A 19,497-nucleotide genomic window follows, 5' to 3' on the forward strand; every position below is an offset into this window, starting at 1 on the left:
CAGTAATTCTGGCTTCCATTTCCTCAGTTCTGCTCTTCTCATGTTCTATTGCGTTGTCTAATTCCGAAATTTTATTGTTAACTTCTGAATATCTGGTTGCTGTCTCTCTGTGGATTCTCGCAGCCTATTAAATTTGTCATTATGCTCTTGAATAACCTTCTTTATGTCCTCCACTGCTTTATCTATGTGTTCTTTGGCTAGTTCTGCATTTTGCCTGATCTCCTTCCTTATCTCTTGAAGAGTTCTGTATATTAATCTTTTGTATTCTACCTCTGGTAATTCCAGGAATATATCTTCGTCTGGAAGATTCCTTGATTCTTTGTTTTGGGAGCTTGACGAAGCGCGGTCATGGTCTGGTCTTTATGTGATTTGATATTGACTGTTGTCTTCTAGCCATCTATCAGTTATTGTATTAATTTATTTTGTGTTTGCTTACTGTGTCATAGCTTCTTGATTTGTTTTGTTTAGATATGCCCAGATAGGTTGCTAAAGTGAGCTAGCTTGATTATTGGTGCCTTTGAAGCTCTAATGTCCCGTCACCAGATGGCCAGAGCTGTTACCAGGTATATGAGCCAAGGAGTCCATTCACTTTTCTTGTATGGTGTCGTGGATTGGATTATGTCCCCCCCAAAATGTGTGTATTAACTTCGTTAGGCCATGATTCCCAGTATTCTGTGGTTATCCTCCATTTTATGATTGTAATTTTATGTTAAAGAGGATTAGGGTGGGATTGTAACACCCTTACCAGGTCACATCCCTGATCCAATATAAAGGGAGTCCTTGGGATGTGGCCTGCATTACCTTTTATTTCTCAGGAGATAAAAGGAAAGGGAAGTAAGCAGAGAGTTGGGAACTTCATACCACCAAGAAAGTAGTGCTGGGAACAGAGTATGTCCTTTGGACCTGAGGTTCCTGCACTGAGATACTCCCAGACCAAGGGAAGACTTATGACAAGGACCTTCCTCCAGAGCCGACAGAGAGAGAAAGGCTTCCTCTGGAGGCGATGCCCTGAATTTGGACTTGTAGCCTACTCAACTGTGAGAGAATAAATTTCTCTTTGTTGAAGCCATCCACTTGTGGTAATTCTGTTGTAACAGCACTAGATGACTAAGACATACGGATTCAGCTCAGGTGTCCAGGTAGCTGATCACTGAGTGTGTGGTGCAAGCTCTCACCTACAGTTTTAGAGAAGCAGTGGTGATTGGTGTAGGCACAGGCACCTGGTTGCAGCAGGAGGTCATGCTCTGAGCAAGGCAGGGGGCTGACAACCATCCTCTGAGTGTCTGTGAGGAAAGAGTGTCCCTATTCCCTAGAGCACACAGGTGGATGGGTACCCAATGCTTTTGGCTGTAAGGACTAGGAGGCACCACTTATCCTTGGACTCCTGTCTCGGGTGGCTAGGTGGTGTGGATGGAGCCACAAGTCCTCAGGCCCCTGATGTGGGTAAGTGAGGACTCTGCTTAATAGGCAGAGTGGTTTCAAATGTGAAAAACCCACCTCTCCACCACACACCTAAAAAAGTTGAAGTCAGACCTCAGGCACATACACCGTTGCACTGTGCCAATGAGGACCTAAGCTGCTTAAATGGGCCCACACAGGCCCATGCAGCGGTGAAAGGCATTCATCGTCCATGGGCCATTTGTGCATGTACTCTGGCAAAGTAGCTGCTTCTGAGTTCCCAGCTCAGGAAAAAAAAAAAAAAGTTTTTTTTTTTTTTTTTTAGCCAGCAAATTATTTTTTCCCCATTTGTTAATTTGTTCTTTCTCCAAAGCTTGGGGAAACCCTGGTGGCGTAGTGGTTAAGTGCTATGACTGCTAATCAAGAGGTCAGCAGTTCAAATCCACCAGGTGGTCCTTGGAAACGCTATGGGGCAGTTCTACTCTGTCCTATAATGTTGCTATCAGTCGGAATCGGCTTGGCGGCAGTGGGTTTGGTTTTCCAAGGCTTGGAGAATAGCTCAGGGCGTGCGCAGGAGGACCCTATCTCAGGCCCAGGGAAAGTAACCAGCACTGAAGCCAGCTCAGGGCCTGGAGCAGAGGGAGGAGGGATGAGATAAATGGGAGAGAGTTCTTTCAAAATGGGTGCTTTTTAGTCCACTTAGGAAGTTAGACGCAAGTACTTATCTTTTGCCGAGAGCACTGTCCTTTGCTGATTCTGGAGGCGTGAGTAGACTGTGCCACTTGCTCTCTCTCACTGTGTAAAATGCATCCCAAATGCTACCACCAGCCCGTTGTGGTTGTGCCAGGGAATGGGGCCTGCAGGGCGCCGGTTCCCTCCAAGTCAGGTCTGTGAACTCCTCACTGCTTCTGAACCATCTTGTCCTCCCCCTTCTGCTCAGTTGGATTTCTTAACTTTGCCTTTGATGTTCAGGGCTCCTACTTGTCATATATGTAATCAATTCACTTGTTTTTTTGGGTCTTTGTTGTAAGAGGGACCACTGGAAGCATCTGACTACTCTGTCATCTTGGCCCCACACTTGCCCCCACGTTTGTTTTACAAAATTTCACCATTGTCAGTATCTTCCTCAAATATATAAACCCATATCATATTTCTTCCTTTTTTCTTCACTCTTCCAGATTTTGCCTATAGGCAAATCTCTCTCATTTTTTTATATCTCTCCAATTTATGAACCAATCAACTACTCAACCAACTAACCCATTTAGAAACAAAGATTGGAGAATGCTTCAATTAGTTAAAAAAATTAGGTAAAAAAAAAAGCAAAGTGATGCTGTACTTTGTATAAATCTCAACTCTGTGAAGATAGTCCTTCATTACACACTTTTCTAGGCTTAAGAGAGCTGCTGAGAGACTGGAGGATCACCATGGGAGAAGAAAGTGATTGGGTACAGGTCAGGATCCAGGGCTATCAACCCTGATGGATGGAGAGATCTTCCTTTTTTTTTTAAACAGAAATTCTACTTGCATTTGCCCTTGGTTTGTAGTTTTTTAAAAAAGCCAACTCTATTGAGATATACAGTTAGATAGACAGCTGCTATTAAGTTGACTGTGACTCATGGTGACCTCGTGTACAACAGAACAAAACTTTGCCTAGTCCTGTGTCGTCCTCATGATTACTGACATGTTTGAGTCTATTGTTGGGACTATTGTGCCAACCCATCTCAGCAAGTGTCTCCCTCACCTTCACGGGCCCTTTACTTCACCAAACATGATGTCTTCCTCTTGATGACATGTCCAAAGCAAGTGAGTTGGACAATGTTTTGTTGTGATCCATAAGGCTTTCATTGGATGATTTTCAGAAGTAGATCCCCAGGCCTTTCTTCCTAGTCTGTCTTAGTCTGGAAGCTTTGTTGAAACCTGTCCACCATGGGTAACCATGCTGGTATTTGAAATACTGGTGGCATAGCTTCTAGCATGACAGCAACATGCAAGCCACCACAGTATGACAAACTGACAGATGGGTGGTGGGAGGTATACTGTACATACAGTAAAATGTACACAGTGTAAGTTTAGTTTCTTGAGTTTTAACAAATGTAGGGACCTGTGCATCCACAGCCCAACTAAGGCGTAGAACATTTCCATCACTCAAGAAAGTTTCCTTGTGTCCCTGAACTCCAAGCAACCATTGATCTGATTTCTATCACTATAAAATTGTTTTGTATATTCTCGAATTTTATTTAAATCGTCCTTTTCTTTTGACTTTGCTTATGTAGCCTTTTTCCATGCAGAAGTAAATATTGTAGTTGTTTTACAATTTCATTTTTTACATTTAAATCTTAGCCCCATTGGAAATTTATTTTGGTGTGTGATGTGAGAGGCATAGGTCTAATTTCATTTCTTTTTCCCCAGAGAGCTACTCGATTGTCTCAAAATCATTTATTGATAAATCTTTTTTTCTACTGATTTGAAATGCTACCTTTATCACACATTAAATTCCTAAAGGCTTTTGAGTCTATTTCTGGACTTTTCCTACTGTTCCTTCAGTTTGTTTATTTGTTCATGCGGCAATACAATACTGCTTTAATTATGGCTTCTTTATTTAAAAAAAAAAATCTTACTTTTTAGGATTTTCCTCTCTATCTTTTAAATGGGCTAATTCTCTCAATTCCTGTATTAGTTACCTATTGCTGCATAAGAAGTTACCCTAAAACTTAGCAGCTTAAAACAACAAGCATTTATTATCTCACAGTTTCTGAGGGTCAGGAATCTGGGAGCAGCTTAGCTAGGTGACTCTGGCTCAGATTCTCTCACGAGGTTGTGATCAAGCTGTCTGCTAGGACTGCAGCCATTTCAAGACTTGACTGGGGAGGAGGGATTTGCTTCCCCAGACCCACAGGCCTCAGATCTTGTGTTGCCTGTAGGCTGGAGACTTTAGTTCCTTAGCATCTGGGCCTTTCAATATAACAGCAGGGAGTGATCCGAGAGAGAAAAAGAAAGAGCCCAAAAGACAGAACACTCAGTCTTTTATAATGTAATCTCAGAAGTGACACACCATCATTTCCACCAATCCTGTTATGATGTGAGGGGCCAGCAGGCAGAAATATTGGGGATCATCTTGGAGACTGGCTAAAAAAACAAAAACATTTCAACTTGCTGTGAGGCCATGTGTTACAGAGAAGAACCACTCCATAGGGTTTTCTTGGCTATAATATTTACAGAAGCAGCCAGTGCCATGGGCTGGGTGGGTTGGAACCATCAACCTATAGATTAGTAGTCAAGTGCAAACTGCTTGGTGCCACCTAGTTAGCAGTTCAGACAAGTTGTTGGTTTTACTCAGGGACCAAGTTCCAGTTTCGCCTCTCCTCTTTTTTCACTTTATTTACTCTTTCTTGGAGATCTCAGCCACTTTGTGAGGCTGCTTCTATCTATGAGTAATAATTCCCAAATCATCCTCCTGGTTGCTAATTCCCTCTCCTGAGATCTAGAATTATCCAGCTGCATGGATTCCTCCTCTAAAATATCCCATAGGCATCTCAACATGGCCTTTACTGTGTTCACTTTGGGTGCCTCCTGAGCCTCACACCTATTTCCATTTAGACATGTGTTATGGATTGAATTACGTCCCCCCAAATGTGTATCAATTTGGCTGGGCCATGATTCCCAGTATTGTATGGTTGTCCTCCATTTTGTGATCTGATGTAATTTTCCATCCTAGGCTGGGTTCTCTAGAGAAACAAAACCAGTAAAGCTTATAAATCTCTCTCTCTCTATAGATTTATAATAAGAAAATGGCTCATGTAGTTGTAGAGCCTGGAATGCTCCAAGTCTGTGGGTCAGGCTGGAGGCTTCTCCTGATTCATGTAGTTGCAGGGGCTGGAGAACCCAAGATCGGCAAGGCAGACAGCAGGGCTCTGGCTCATACGCTGTGGAGGTGGACAAACCCCAAGATCAGCAGGCAAGATGGCAGGTAAGCTGCTAGATCAAGTTCCAAGAATTTGAGGTCAGATGAACAGGGGCCAGCTGCAGGATCCAGTGAGAACAAAAACCCCATGAGCCTTGCCAGAAAGTCCACCTATGTTGGATGAAGGTCACAGTCCTCAAGGAAACTCCCTTTCAACTGTTTGGCTACTCACAGCAGATCCCATCATGGAGGTGATCACATCATTATACAACTGCCAAACGACATTATAACTGCCAAACCACTGAGAATCATGGCCCAACCAAGTTGACACACAGCCTTATGTTGTAAATCCTAATCTCTGCCTATGGTTAAGGAGGCAAGATTAGGTTATGTTAAAGAGGATTAAAGTGAGATGCAATACAGGTACTCAAATCACAGCCCTGATCCAATATAAGGAGGGTTTCCCTGAGGTATGGGCTGCATATCACCTTTTATCTTACGAGAGATAAAAGGAGACAGAAGCAAGCACAGAGAGGGACTTCATATTACCAAGAAACAAGAGCCAGGAGCAGAGGGTGTCCTTTGGACCTGAGGTCCCTGTCCTGAGAAACTCCTAGACCAGGGCAAGATTGATGACACGGACATTCCCCTAGAACTGACACAGAGAGAGAGCCTTTTCTGGAAGTTGGTGCCCTGAATTTGGACTTCTAGCCTCCTAGACTGTGGAGAATAAATTACTGTTTGTTATAGTCATCCACTTGTGGTATTTCTGTTATAGCAGCACTAGATGACTAAGACAACATGTATCACCCTACACTGCATTCATTTAATTCCTCCACTAGACTCTAAGCTGATTGATGCTTAATTGTGGTGTTCACAGAACTTGCACAGTACCTAGTGGGAGTAGGTGCTCATGAAATATTTGGGTCTAGGTGGGTGGTGAGTGGACACCTAGCTGCAGAAGGGAGCCTGGAACTCTACAGCTGTGGTTCTTCAGGAGCCAGTGCCATGGGCCTGACCCAGGGGGAGGGGCTGCCTCACTAGGTTTGGGACTGAGGTCTGAGGTCTCTTCCCAGCTGCTGGTGTCAATGTCTTTCTGGCTACAGATCCAGTTCTGCCTCCCCAGCCAGCTGTGCTTCTAGACTGCCTGTCCCACCACCCATCCCCTTCCACCATGTGAGTTCTGGAGCCCCCTGAGTTTGGGGCTTTGGACCCATGGGCCTGTCTGTTTCTGTGTGTGCGAGTGTCTTTGGGGACAGCCAGATCGACAGGACTGAGGTTCTGGTAAATGGTGTGAGTGCAGCATTCCGTAGAATATTAGTTGGAGTGTAAGTCATGCCCTTTCCCCCAGGCTCCTCCCTCCCAAGCTTTCTCCACAGCTGAGGTGAGGCCTCTCCCCTCCCACCTCTTTTTTTTTTTTTTTTAAATTCTGGGACATCAAATTTCATAAATCTCTGAGTTTGTCAGATATAACCAGCAGTGTCTGAAACCTGTTTCCTCATATCCTCACACTCCAGCTGCAGGCCCCACACATTGGAGGGCTCCTGACCTGGATGGATGAAAGACAGGAGCACAGCCAGGTGAGGGTGAGCTGGAGTCATTTCAGCTCAGGTGAGGCTGCCTCACACTGGGTTTAAGGCTGGGACCCAGCCAGCTAGAACTGCCCACCTTTCCTCTTTAATTTTTGTGTTAATGTTTTTTTCTCCCGGGCTCCATGTCTGCACCTCAGGCTTTATTTCTTCTCTGCTGCTCGTAACAGAGCCCTTAGGATAGCCCAGCCCAGTCCCTCATCTCACTGGGCAGCACTTAGAAGCCAGAGAGAGCAATAGACTTGCCCAAGATCACTCAGCTTCTGTTACCATTTCTTTAGTCTCCCTCTTTCCTGATTTTCAGTGTTTCTAACTTTTCCATGTCTCTCAGTTGCTCCCCTAATCTTTGTTTTCTTTCCGCTTCCTTCTCCCTCCTCTTCTCTCTTTGGACCCAGTGCTGAGACCATGGGACTCTTGAGTGTCAGTTCGGCTGGGGATCAACACGGAAAGAGATGTCAGACTGGGCAGTGCCAGGCTCCAGGGCATGGGGGAGGGGGCGGGTGGGGACACTGTAAGGCCCCAGGACCTTCAGTACCGAGAGTGCAGGGAGAGTGAGCCCGAACCTGGGACCTTGGAAGCTGCTCAATCCTGAGTCCTGGAAAAAGGGCCTCATATGGGAAAAAGGGGAAGCAGGGAGACAAGGATGAGGTCTGACTGGTCTCTCCTCACTTCACCTCCAAGTAGGGCAGCTTCACTGCAAACGGTCTCCTGCCCAGTTTACACAAGCAAGTCTTGGTGAGAATTGCTGTGGTCCAGGGAGGGGGCAGCCAAGCATGTCCCAAGAGATGGGAACAGCTTCTTGCAGTGCTATAACCCTGGCTTTCCGGCAGGTGGTGCTCTGTCCCGGAAAAATGCAAGTCCTCTTCTTCCTGACGCCCGCCTGGCCAAGGAGACCGGATTCCCTTGACACCGACGGGGTTAATCTGTGCTTGCAGCTGGGGAGAGAGGGTCCCCAGGGAGGCATAATAGTGTTTAGAATCTGGTGTCCTGTTTAGGAAAAGTAGATCAATTAGGAGCTGAAAGCCCCCATCCCCTTGAAATGTAAGACTGTAAATTTGACCTTGTGGAAAGAAGTGCTTGCGTGTAAAAGAGCAAACAAGCGAGTGAACAAGAGAGCGAGAATGAGCAGGGTGAAAGCAACTAGGAGAGAAAAGGGAGGAGGGCTAGGGCCTACTAAGGGTGTTTTTGGAAATACAATACCAGGAGAAACATAAATTGGAAACCCAGGCTGCCCATCCCAAAGCAGAATGCTTGGTCAGCTCCATTTTGGTGCTGAGTGCAGACTAACATTTAATCTAAAATTGCTCCACAATTCCTGAGCAGCACTCATGCTCTTATACTTCGTAGATACCGACTCCTAACTGGAAGGAACTGGGTTACGCAAGGGTTGCTAAGGAACGAGGGGAGATGCAGAAGGTAAGGCAGGGGTTGCTTAGTAACCAGGAGTCCCTTGGTGATGGAGTGGCCAGAGCCGGTCTGGGACTGATGAGGGGCCTGTGGACAGAGTCATCCCACACAGAGCCTCCTGGAAGCTCCTGTCTCTTGGTCTCTAGACCCAGAGCTGCCAGAGCCAGCCTCTCTTCCATCTCCCAGGGACTGCACCACATGAAATGTGAACCCTAGGCTCCTGAGTGTCCTGGCTAACCCCTTGCTCCAACCACTCTCTCCCTGACCCCTCAGGCAGGAAGCTGATCTGATTCCTAGGCTCAGGAGTGAGCAGGGTTCCCGGTCGGGGGGTAGTGAGCAAACTGGAATCTCACACTGGGGGGTGCAGGAGCTTCTGGGCTAACGTTGATGTGGCACTGATAAACCTGGGGTTTGGGTGTAAGATACCCCCCTCAAGAAGCACCTCAGATTTTTCCAGTCACAGGGAAACGTCTTAATATCGAGTCTCGCATAGCAGGTCCTCAACCTGCCTTCACACTATCTACAGCAGCCCACCTTTCTCTTCTCGAGGGCAGTTGTGAGGACATGGTTCCCACAGTAGCTGCCTGGCCTGGGCTCCATGAGGCCTCAGGTCAGGTAGCTTCACTCCAGTGTGGGCCTGGGCACTGTCCTGGCATGTGGAGCCACAGTCTGCTTTCTCAGGGATGAGTCCCCATTCTCCTCACTCCAGGCACACTGGTGTCCCTGCTCTCTCCCAAACACCCAGGGCATTCACACACCGCTCAGAGCCTCCCTCATTCTGTCCCCTTAGACTAAGCATCTGCTGCTTTCCCTGTCGAAACCCTCCTCAACCTTCCGGGTACTTCGTATACATGACTTCCTTAGCCATGACTCCCCCCAGCCCACTGGATCTGAACTTTATTGAGCGCCCATGGACTTCAGGCACTGGGAGGGCTCTGGGCCCAAAAGGGAGAGAAAAGCTCACTCTGGTATTGGTGACCTCCTCGTGCCTTGTCTTCTGCTTTGCCCACCACATGGTTAAGATACCAAAAAGCCAAAAACCAAACCCATTGCCGTCAAGTTGATTCTGACTCATAGCGACGCTCTAGGACAGAGTAGAACTGCCCCAGAGGGTTTCCAAGGAGCAGCTGGTGGATTTGAACTGCTGACCTTTTGGTTAGCAGCCAAGCTCTTAACCACTGCGCCACCAGATTTCCACCACTACTAAAAATGGTTGACGGTTCAAACTCACACAGTGGTGTCTTGGAGGAAAATCCTGGCAATCTGCTTTGGTAAAGATTACAGCCAAGCTCAGTTCTGCTCTGTGACACATAGGGTTGCCATGAGTCAGAATCAGCTCGATGGCAACAGGTTTGGTTTTTTGGTTAAAAGCAGAAATCACACAATATGGATTCTTTTGTGTCTGGCTTCCTTTACTCAACAATTGCTTTTTTAGATTTATCTATGTTGTGCAGTATAGCTGCACTTCATTCTTTTTCATTGCTGTAAAGCATCCCATTATATACTTGTAACCCTATTTATTTATCCCGTCAATCTTAAAGGATATGTGGGCTTGTTTCCTGTTTGGGACTCTTATAAAGGATACTGCTGTGAACACTTCTGTACTGTCTCTCATGCACACGTGACCGCTACTCTGCAGGGTGGGAAATTGCAGTCAGAAGGCTGTATTCTCAATTTCTCCTTCCCAGAGAATGCCAAACTGTGTTCCAAAGTGGTTGTGCTTACACCCCTACCAGCGGTGAATGAGAGTTTGTACTGATTATTATTTTTTCAACTAGAAACTATTAATTAAAACTAAAATTTCTTGTAATTATTCGTTTGGTGGCTGGCACACGCACTGGACAGGGAAGCTCCATGATGGGGCTGGGTCTGTAGTTCACCACTGTGTTCCAGTGTCTACTGCCCAGTTTCTCGCATGGTATAAGCACTCAAAGCTTGCTTATGGGATTAATGGAAAAATGATCCTTGTCTACTGACTGGTGGGTCTCACATTCTAATTTGTCGATTTTGTAACTAGGGGATTTTCCTGGAGATAGTTCTTGACCTGGGGCTTATGTGTTTGGAATTCACCATGGCCAGCCTGACTTTGTCTCCCTTTCTGCTGCTGGCCTTGTCTGTCTGGAAGAGTTGGGGGATAATTATCACCATGCTCACTGAATCATTGTGTCACTGGTAAGTGAAGTTGATTCTTTCCCCCAGGGCTGAGTTCTGCAGGAAGGAGACCAGGTGCTGGCCTCCATGCTCCAAGTGGTGGCCAGGGTCCATGGGGCCCTGTTTCATCCCTTTGTAGGGATCTCTGTGAGGAGATACAGCAGTGGGACAGACCAACGGGGTCTTCTGGCCAATAAAGTAGCTGTGGTCTCAGAGACCACTGAAGGATGAGTGCCCTGATTGTGTCTTGACTCTCTCACACTGACCCTGACTTTCATAGAAGGACCTCTTGGTTGTGAGAGCAGGACACAGCCTTCCTTGTTGATTTCTGGGGCTGGGTAGAGGAAGAGTGGTGGGGAAGGGTTAAGGTTGTCTCACCTTCTCCATCTCTGCCCACAGGATTGGCTTTGCTGTGCCCCGGTGTCTGGCCCAGGACGGCGCCCATGTGGTTGTCAGCAGCCAGAAGCAGCAGAATGTGGACTGGGCGATGGCCACCCTCTGGGGGGAGGGGCTGAGTGTGACAGGCACCGTGTGCCATGTGGGAAAGGCAGAGGACCAGGAGCAGCTGGTGGCCACAGTGAGGGGCCAAGGGGGTGGAAGGACACAGAGAAGAGAACATACAAAGCCTCTCCCTCACTGCTCAGCCCTGGGAGAGAAAAGGATGGGCATGGGGGCTGGAAGGCTCTAGAATAAGTCCCATGACCATGATAGCTCACAGTCTAATTGAGCAGACCTGGTTGCTCACAGTGGCTTTCTGGACAGTGGCCTGTTTTTGGTAGGACACACATCCCCACCCCACACTCTGGGAGAACCATGGTTGCAGAGGGGTCTAAAGGGTTGAGGGAAACCCCCAGAGGGATTCCTGCAAAAGGCTTTCCTTCCCCGAGGCCTCAGGACTGGAGAACTTGCCCTTGGGCCTGTCAGGTACACTTTCTTTAATCTCTGAGTTTGTTTTTTTCAGAAGCTACATGACCATCCCCAGCCAAAGGCAGCATCTGGTCAGCAAGCTCTGCCTGAGTTTCCCACATACCTGAGCTACTCTGGGTAGGCGAGGCCTTCTCAGGCCATCTCCACATTCACCCAACCCCTCCTGCTGGCCTCTCCCTACAGGCCCTGGAGCACTGTGGCGGAGTTGACTTCCTGGTGTGCTATGCAGAGGTCAACCCTCTGGTGGGGAGCACCCTGGGAGCCAGTGAGCAGGTGTGGGACAAAGTGAGGCCTCCACCACCCACCCCCCCGCAAAAAAAAAAAAAACAAAAAAACCCAAACAACTCTCCTCTCCCCTCCTGGTATTACTGTAAAAGCAGGCACTGGATGGCAGGCCTGCCCACTCACTCATCCCCCGAAGGCCACTTTCAGGTGTGTGTTTTTAAAACTGGTTCCTACTGCCTTTCTTCATTCTTTTCTCTTCCCATCTGTTTGTATTTATTCATTCAGCAAGTATTTATTGAGTGCTTGCTATGTGCCAGGCACTGTCCCAACTTCTGGGTATTTAGCAGTGAACATGCAGTTAGGTCCTTGCGCTCTATAAGGGTCAAGAATCCAAATTTTTTACGTCCTTTTGCAGGGACATATATTGGTAGTTGTGTTCCTCCTTGGTGACCCATACCTGCTGCTGAGATTCTCTACATCTCCTGGATTAGGGCTCCAGAGGGAGCCAGCACACCCTCCACCCCACTTTAGGATTTCTAGAGCACACAAGCCACAGGTGAGGTGGGCTCCATGGAGGGACACAGACTCAGAAGAGCTACATGCACCCTCCAGGGCTGTGCTGACCCCCAACTTCAGCAAAAGGAATGGTCAGTAGGAGGAGGTCTGCTCTGAGACAAGCACAGCCTCCTCGACCCACCTGTATCCAGGCCATTGAAGCGTCAAACCCCACTTGCCTCCGCACTTGGTGGTCTTCCTTAAAGTGTTTCCAGGCAGCCTCATCCTTGTGGAGCTGGGCAAAGGGAAGAAATGAAAGAGTCAGTGCAATCTGAAACAAAGAGATGGGCAGGGTCCCGTGGGGCCACCCGCCTGAGCAGCCATGGCAGCTTTGCCTTCCTCAGGAGAAGCATCATGTTCTCAGGGCTATCGGATGTGGGGAGACAGAGGTGCAGGAGTTGTACCTGGAGAGGACAGGGGCACAGCTGAGAGGGCGTGGAGGACAGAAATCTCCCTAGGGATCTCTACATCCCCACTTCTCCCTCTGCTCAGCCTCAGCCTTTGGGTGGCTACAGTTTTGAAATCTAGTGGTTGCGAGATGAGAGGGATGTTCCGGGGCCCAGGCATACCCGCCTTGGCCTTGACATCAGCAGATTGGGAAGAGGCTGTGCTTTAGCTTGTGGGCTGGTCAGTCTCACCCTCCCCTACTCTCTGGACCTCTCAGAGCTGGACAACCCCCTCACCAGCTTGCATCCTATGACACGGTTTGCCTCATTTCTCCCCACAGGAAGAGCCCCATCTCAGACTGGCTAAGCCCCCCACCCATAACTCTCTGGGACCCCTCCTAATTCCCTGCATCTTGATCTCCAGGGGCCCTGCTTCTTCCCAGATGCTACAGACCTGACTGTGCTCCACATGTGTCCCTAGGGACTTGGGTCACTGTCTCCCATGGAACACAGCATATCCTTGGCCTCTTCTTTATAGACACAGCCTTTAGGAACTATCTGGGGGGCTGTCCTGGGTAGAAGCAAAAGTTCCTGACTGTCGTTTCTTATTTTCCCCTGCCTCATCTTCTTCCTGGAGGTTGCCCACTAACAAGCATTCACCTTCAGCCCTGAGCTCCTCTCACCAAGCCCACCCTGCCCTTCCCCCCAAGCACTTGGCTTTCTTTTGCTCATCTCTTCCCCAGAGAGGCCCCAGAGTATAATGGTTATGAGCATGGACTTCAGGGTCAGAGAGATAGAGTTGAAATTCCATATTTGCCATTTATTGGTTGTGTTCCTAAGCCTCTCTGAGCCTCAGTTTCCTCAGCTGTAAAATGGGGATAATAATAGGACCTGCGTTGTGATTGTGAGGATTGCCTAACTTAACGACTGGTTTGTAGTACCTCAATAAATCATAAGCTATCAGCTTCATCTCTCTTGTTTCTGTCTGTCTTCTCTCAGGAGTGGTGCTGTCATGCTGTCATTCTGGTCTCTTCCGTTTTGGCTTACATACCACATGTGGTGAGTGCTTGGTCTCTTGCCCTGTTTGGGACAGGGGGAGGGGCTCATAGGGACAGTGCCCAGGACAGACCTCTGCCTTATTCCTGTTGCCCTGGGATGGCTTGTGTCCATGTGGTTCCCTCAGATTCAGCTTCAGTTCCTAGAGAAGGCTAGGGGAGAGTGTGTCTGAGCTCTGGGCTTGGGGCAGGCGTGACCCTCTGTAGGTGAGGGCAAAAGCCTCAGATACACTCTTAAAAATACGAATAACATTTTGTTGCCTGCCCCCATCCTAACATGCTCTTGACTCCCTTTCCAGGAGCTGGGTGCCTACAATGACGTAAGACAGCCCTGCTAGGTCTCACCAGGACCTTGGCATTGGAGCTGGCCCCAAAGGACATCTGGGTGAACTGCCTGGTGCCAGGAATCATCAAGACTGACTTCAGCAAAATAGTGAGGACTAGAGGTGACCCTGTTCCTCAGTTTGGCTGAGTGGAAGCCCTCCCAAATGGCTAAGGGGTCAAGGGGTGACCAAAGTCCCAGAGCAGCATCCTTACCTCTGAGGTCCTCACTCTCCTCTGAAGTCAGCCATGACCCAGTCCGATAGCCCTGAGAATATGATGCTTCTCCTGAGGAAGGCAAAGCTGCCATGGCTGCTCAGGCGGGTGGCCCCACGGGACCCTGCCCATCTCTTTGTTTCAGATTGCACTGACTCTTTCATTTCTTCCCTTTGCCCAGCTCCACAAGGATGAGGCTGCCTGGAAACACTTTAAGGAAGACCACCAAGTGCGGAGGCAAGTGGGGTTTGACGCTTCAATGGCCTGGATACAGGTGGGTCGAGGAGGCTGTGCTTGTCTCAGAGCAGACCTCCTCCTACTGACCATTCCTTTTGCTGAAGTTGGGGGTCAGCACAGCCCTGGAGGGTGCATGTAGCTCTTCTGAGTCTGTGTCCCTCCATGGAGCCCACCTCACCTGTGGCTTGTGTGCTCTAGAAATCCTAAAGTGGGGTGGAGGGTGTGCTGGCTCCCTCTGGAGCGGCAGAGCCAGAGCCCAGGACCATCAGTGCTGTGTTCTGTTCTTCCATCCAGGAATGGGTGGCCTGAGGACTGTGCACTGATTGTGTCCTTCCTGTGCTCTTCAGATGCCAGCTACATCACTGGGGAGAGCATCATTGTGGCTGGCTTCTCCCCTCGGCTCTGAGGAGGCTGGGACTGTGGGGCTGCAGGTCTGGGCCTAGAAGACTGAGGGTGGGTGGTCTAGGAAGTCACTGGGGGCAAAGTTTGAAACTAGAACTTCAGCTCAGAAAGCCAGGCAAGTAATTTGGGGGCTCATTTATGCCAGGCTTGAAGAGAAATCCTTTAATAATCTCAATTTTGAGGGATGGGGAGGGAAAAACACCAACTAGACATTAGATAAGTGGTAACTTTGGTGAAGGGTAAGATAGCATACAACATTGAGGAAGTTAGCACAGCTTGACCAAGTCAAAGCCAGTCATAGAAGCTTCACAGACACATCCGAATTCCTTGAGGGACTGAGTTACCAGGCCGAGGGCAAAGGACCGTGGTCTCGGGGACATCTAGCTCAATTAGCATAACGTAGTTTAAAAAGAAATTGTTCTACACCCTACTTTGATGAGTAGAGTCTGGGGTCTTAAAAGCTTGTGAGTGGCCATCTACGATAATCCACTGGTCCCACCCCATCTGGAGCAAGGGAGAATGAAGAAAACCAAAGAAACAAGAGAAAGATTAGTCCATAGGACTAATGGACCACAACTGCCACAGCCTTTACCAGGCTTGAGTCCAGCACAACTGGATGGTGCCTGGCCATCACCACTGACTGTTCTGACAGGGATCACAGTAGGGGGTCCCAAACAGAGCTGGAGAAAAGTGTAGAACAAAATTCAAACTCACAAAAAAAAGACCAGACTTACTGGTCTGACAGACAGTGGAGAAACCCCTAGAGCATTACTCCTGGATACCCTTTTAACTCAGTACTGAGGTCACTCCTGAGGTTCACCTTTTAGCCAAAGATTAGACAGGCCCATAAAACGAAAAAACACTAAGTGGGCACACCAACCCAGGGGCAAGGATGAGGAAACAGGAGGGGACAGGAAGGCTGATAGTGGGGAACTCGGGGTTGAGAAGGGTAGTGTGGACATGCTGTGGAGTTGGCAACCAACGTCACAAAACAATATGTTTTTTTTAAGGAGAATCTGATTTCCTGTGTAAACCTTCATCTAAAGCACAATAAAAAAAAATAACAATAAAACCTTTCTAATTAAAAAAAATTTCAATTTTGTATGACTGTTGTAGATACAGTTGCTGTGGCCTTACCAACTTGTGGGGTTCTTAGTGTGGGGTTATGGTGCTTATGGACTTAAGGACTTCAGGGACTTGGTGCATTTGAGGAACCTTAGGAGAAGCCCAGGCCTCTGAAGGATTACGACTTCTTCTATCTGTAATTTGGACCTTAAAAATTTCTTTCCTAAAATAAACTAGAATTTATCCTCAAGTCTGGAAACCTCTGGCAAGGGTGGAACATGACCAAGGATATAGCCTCTAGTGTCTCTTGCCTTGTTTTGCTGCCCTGAGCCCAATATAGACTGGTAGTGGTGGGGATATGAGTCGGTTGTGTCACAGGAGGCTTTTTTGCAAACATTTCTCTGTTTTTTTGTTTTTTTTTTTTCTCTGAGATGGGTCTGGCAAAGGCTAAGCAAGGCTGTAGGGGGTGGCAGAAAGAAGTGAAAGGACCCTGGAGCTCTCCTTGGGATTTTCTAGGCTAGTGATTTTTCTTTTTTTTAATATTTATTGTGAAAAAATACACAGCAAAACATACACTTATTCAACATGTACAATTCATTGACTTAGGTTACATTCTTCATATTGTGTCATAATTTTCGTTAATTCTACCCAAATTATTTCACCAATTTTGAATAAGATTCAGTGCCCCCCCCCAAACTTCTCATCTATGCTTAGAGTTATTTTTGTCATTTTGATCTCATATAGATAATTCTTAAGAGAGGACCATATTCAAGGTAAACATTTTTTAATAATTGAACCAAACTGGTTTGATGATGACTTCGGGGGACAGTGTTGGTTCAAAGTTTAAAGATTATCTCAAGGCATTTAATTCAGGGGTTCTTCCACTCTCAATGGGTCTACTAATTCTGGATTCCCTAAGAATTGGAAATTATGTTCCACATTTCTCCCCCTTTTTATCAGGATCCATCTACTGAGACCCTGATTAAATCATTCAGCAATGGTAGCCAGGCACCATCCAGTTCTTCTGATCTCACGGCAAAGGAAGCAGTAGTTTATGGAGGCAGTCAGGCCTGAAGCCTACTTCCTTCTCTGATTCCTGGGTCCCTTTCCTCTGCTGCTTCAGGCGAATAGAGACCATTTATTGTGTCTTGGAGAGCTGCTCGCAAAGACTAGTAATTCTTAAAGTTTTCTGGACCACACAGACCTTTGAGAATGTGAAGTAAAATCGCCATGCCAAATCTTGCTTATAATTCTAGGTTAAGAGCTCATAATTCAGATAGAAGGGAGTAACCAGCATTGAAGTTCCTCTTGGGGGTCGGTCAAGAGGAGAATCCTTTTGGAAAAGACCCCTTGTATTGACCTGAGTCATATTTGGGGACACCACCCATCTGTGCGTGTACATGTCCAAGGCTTAGCACAGTCACCTGTAGCCCTGAGGACGCCTCTGTTGCCATCCATAAGTCTTGCCCAGATATTCTCTCATGAATAGGCCCAAAGAGAAGTTTGAGACAAGGCTTCCAACCTGACCATTGGCCTTTGTCTCACTGAAGCCTCCACCAATGCCTCCTCTCTGGACCTCCAGGGATGGATCCCTGTTGTAAGAATAATTCAGTTAAAAAACATTCATTACTATAAGCCATGCACTGTGCCAGGCACCTTAGAACACAGACCCATCCTCCCTCAATTCCTTCCATGTGATGGGGAAACAGCAAGTAAAGTGTTGTTCTTATTGTTGTTAGCTATCATCAGTTCAGCCCCCGACTCATGGTGACCCCATTTACAATGGGACAAAACTCTGCCTAGTCCCGTGCCATCCCCAGGATCAGTTGCAGATTAAATTATTGTGATCAATCGGATCTTCATTGGTTGATTTTCGGGAGTAGATTGCCTGGCCTTTCCTCCTGGTCTTAGTCTGGAAGCTCTGCTGAAACCTGTTCAGCATCATCGCAACACAGAAGCCTCTGCTGAGGGACGAGTGGTGGCTGCTCATGAGATGCATCGCCTGGGAATCAAACCTGGGTCTCCTGCAGGGAAGGAATTCTACCGCTGAACCACCACTGCCCTCAGCAAGTGAAATAACCAAACCAAAACTCACCTACTGTTGAATTAATTCCGACTCATAGCAACACTGTAGGACAGAATAGAACTGCCCCGTAGGGTTTCCAAGGCTATAAATCTTTACGGAAGCAGACTGCCACATCTTTCTCCCTTGGAGTGGCTGGTGGGTTTGAAATGCTGACCTTTTGGTTAGCAGCTGAGTGCTTAACCAAGGCACGACCAGGGCTCCTTAGCATCTAAAATACATATTAATAAATGAGGTAGGGTGCATTCATTCATTCAACACATTTATTTTATAGAACATAGTGCTTGGTAAAGTAGACGGTCAGTGAAAAAGAGGAAGACCCTCAACGAGATCTGTTGACACAGTGGCTGCAACAATGGGCTCAAACATAACAATGATTGTGAGGATGATGGAGGACCCGGCAGTGTTTTGTTCTGTTGTACACAGGGTCACCAGGAATCAGAATTGACTTGATGGCACCTAACAACAACAACAACAACAACAACAACAACGGCACTCTATGCCAGGCACTATTCTAGAACCTTAGGATACAACAGTGAACAAAACAGACCAAGATCTCTGCCTTAGCTTACTGTCTAGTCGGGGGAGAAATACAATAAACAATAAACATGCTAAAAAAGAAAATCATATAGTATGTTAGTAAATACATTGATATAAAAGAAAAAAGGCCAAGAGTAGGGTGAGGGGTTTTGGAGAGCAGGAGTGGGTGGTCAAAGCAGGTGCCATTGAGAAGATGAGAAATCCAGTTGGGGTAAGCAGTTGCCTAAGCAAAGCGTCATTAGCATGCAGAGGACCATGGATTCCCACAAGGCTGGAGGAGGTGTCATTTGAGTTTAGGCCTAATAATAAACTAAATGTGATGAAAATTAGGGTTGCTGGAATGCTATCTGCTATGGGTTGAACTGTGTCCTCCAAAAAGATATGCTGAAGTCCTAATTCCTGGGACCTGCGAATATGATCTTATGTGGAATAGAGTCTTTGCAGGTGTGATTAGTTAACCTGTAGTCATACTGGAGTATAATGGGCCCTAATCCAATTGACTGCTGTCCTATAAGAAGAGGAGAAGAGATGGAGAGCCTGAGAGAGGCCGAGAGAAGACGGCCATGTGAAGATGGGGGAGTGATGCTGCCACAAGCCAAGGAATGTCCGGAGCTACCAGAAGTTGGAAAAGACAAGGAAAGATCTTCCCCTAGATGCTTCAGAGAGAGCATGGTCCTGAATTTGGACTTCTAGCCTCCAGAACTATGAGACAATACATTTCTGTTGTTTAAGCCACCCAGCTTGTGGATTTTGTATGGCAGCCCCAGGAAAGCATCTTTCAATGGGAAGGCCAAGATCTGAGCAGGTGGGACTGATGTTAATGGTGAAGGGGTAAGCACAGATCTGGGCTCCCCCATAAATAAGCAGAGTCGGTGATGAACAAGAGCAGTGTCTGCATATTCTCTCCTGTACCCAACTCTGACCCACTCTCCTCTTCTCTGCCCTGCTCTTTGCCCGGGGAGGCTGACCTCTATACTGCACCATGGGGTCCCTACCTCAGGCTTCCAGCTGGGGGCAGGAGGTATGCAAGAGGCCAGGC

At 47.5% G+C, this 19,497-nt stretch overlaps 1 protein-coding gene across 1 annotated transcript; it reads left to right on the forward strand.

Annotated features, from left to right (window-relative positions):
• The first annotated feature begins 10,533 nt into the window (after window positions 1-10,533).
• DHRS2 (dehydrogenase/reductase 2) lies at window positions 10,534-14,774 on the forward strand. The gene is given in 8 exon segments (XM_049897516.1): window positions 10,534-10,688; window positions 10,846-11,023; window positions 11,557-11,658; window positions 13,539-13,598; window positions 13,894-13,909; window positions 13,912-14,027; window positions 14,313-14,368; window positions 14,663-14,774. Coding segments are annotated over 8 exon segments (795 nt in total).
• The last annotated feature ends 4,723 nt before the right edge of the window (window positions 14,775-19,497 follow it).

The sequence above is a fragment of the Elephas maximus genome, chromosome 10 (assembly GCF_024166365.1).
Source record: "Elephas maximus indicus isolate mEleMax1 chromosome 10, mEleMax1 primary haplotype, whole genome shotgun sequence".
Lineage (NCBI taxonomy): Eukaryota > Metazoa > Chordata > Mammalia > Proboscidea > Elephantidae > Elephas > Elephas maximus.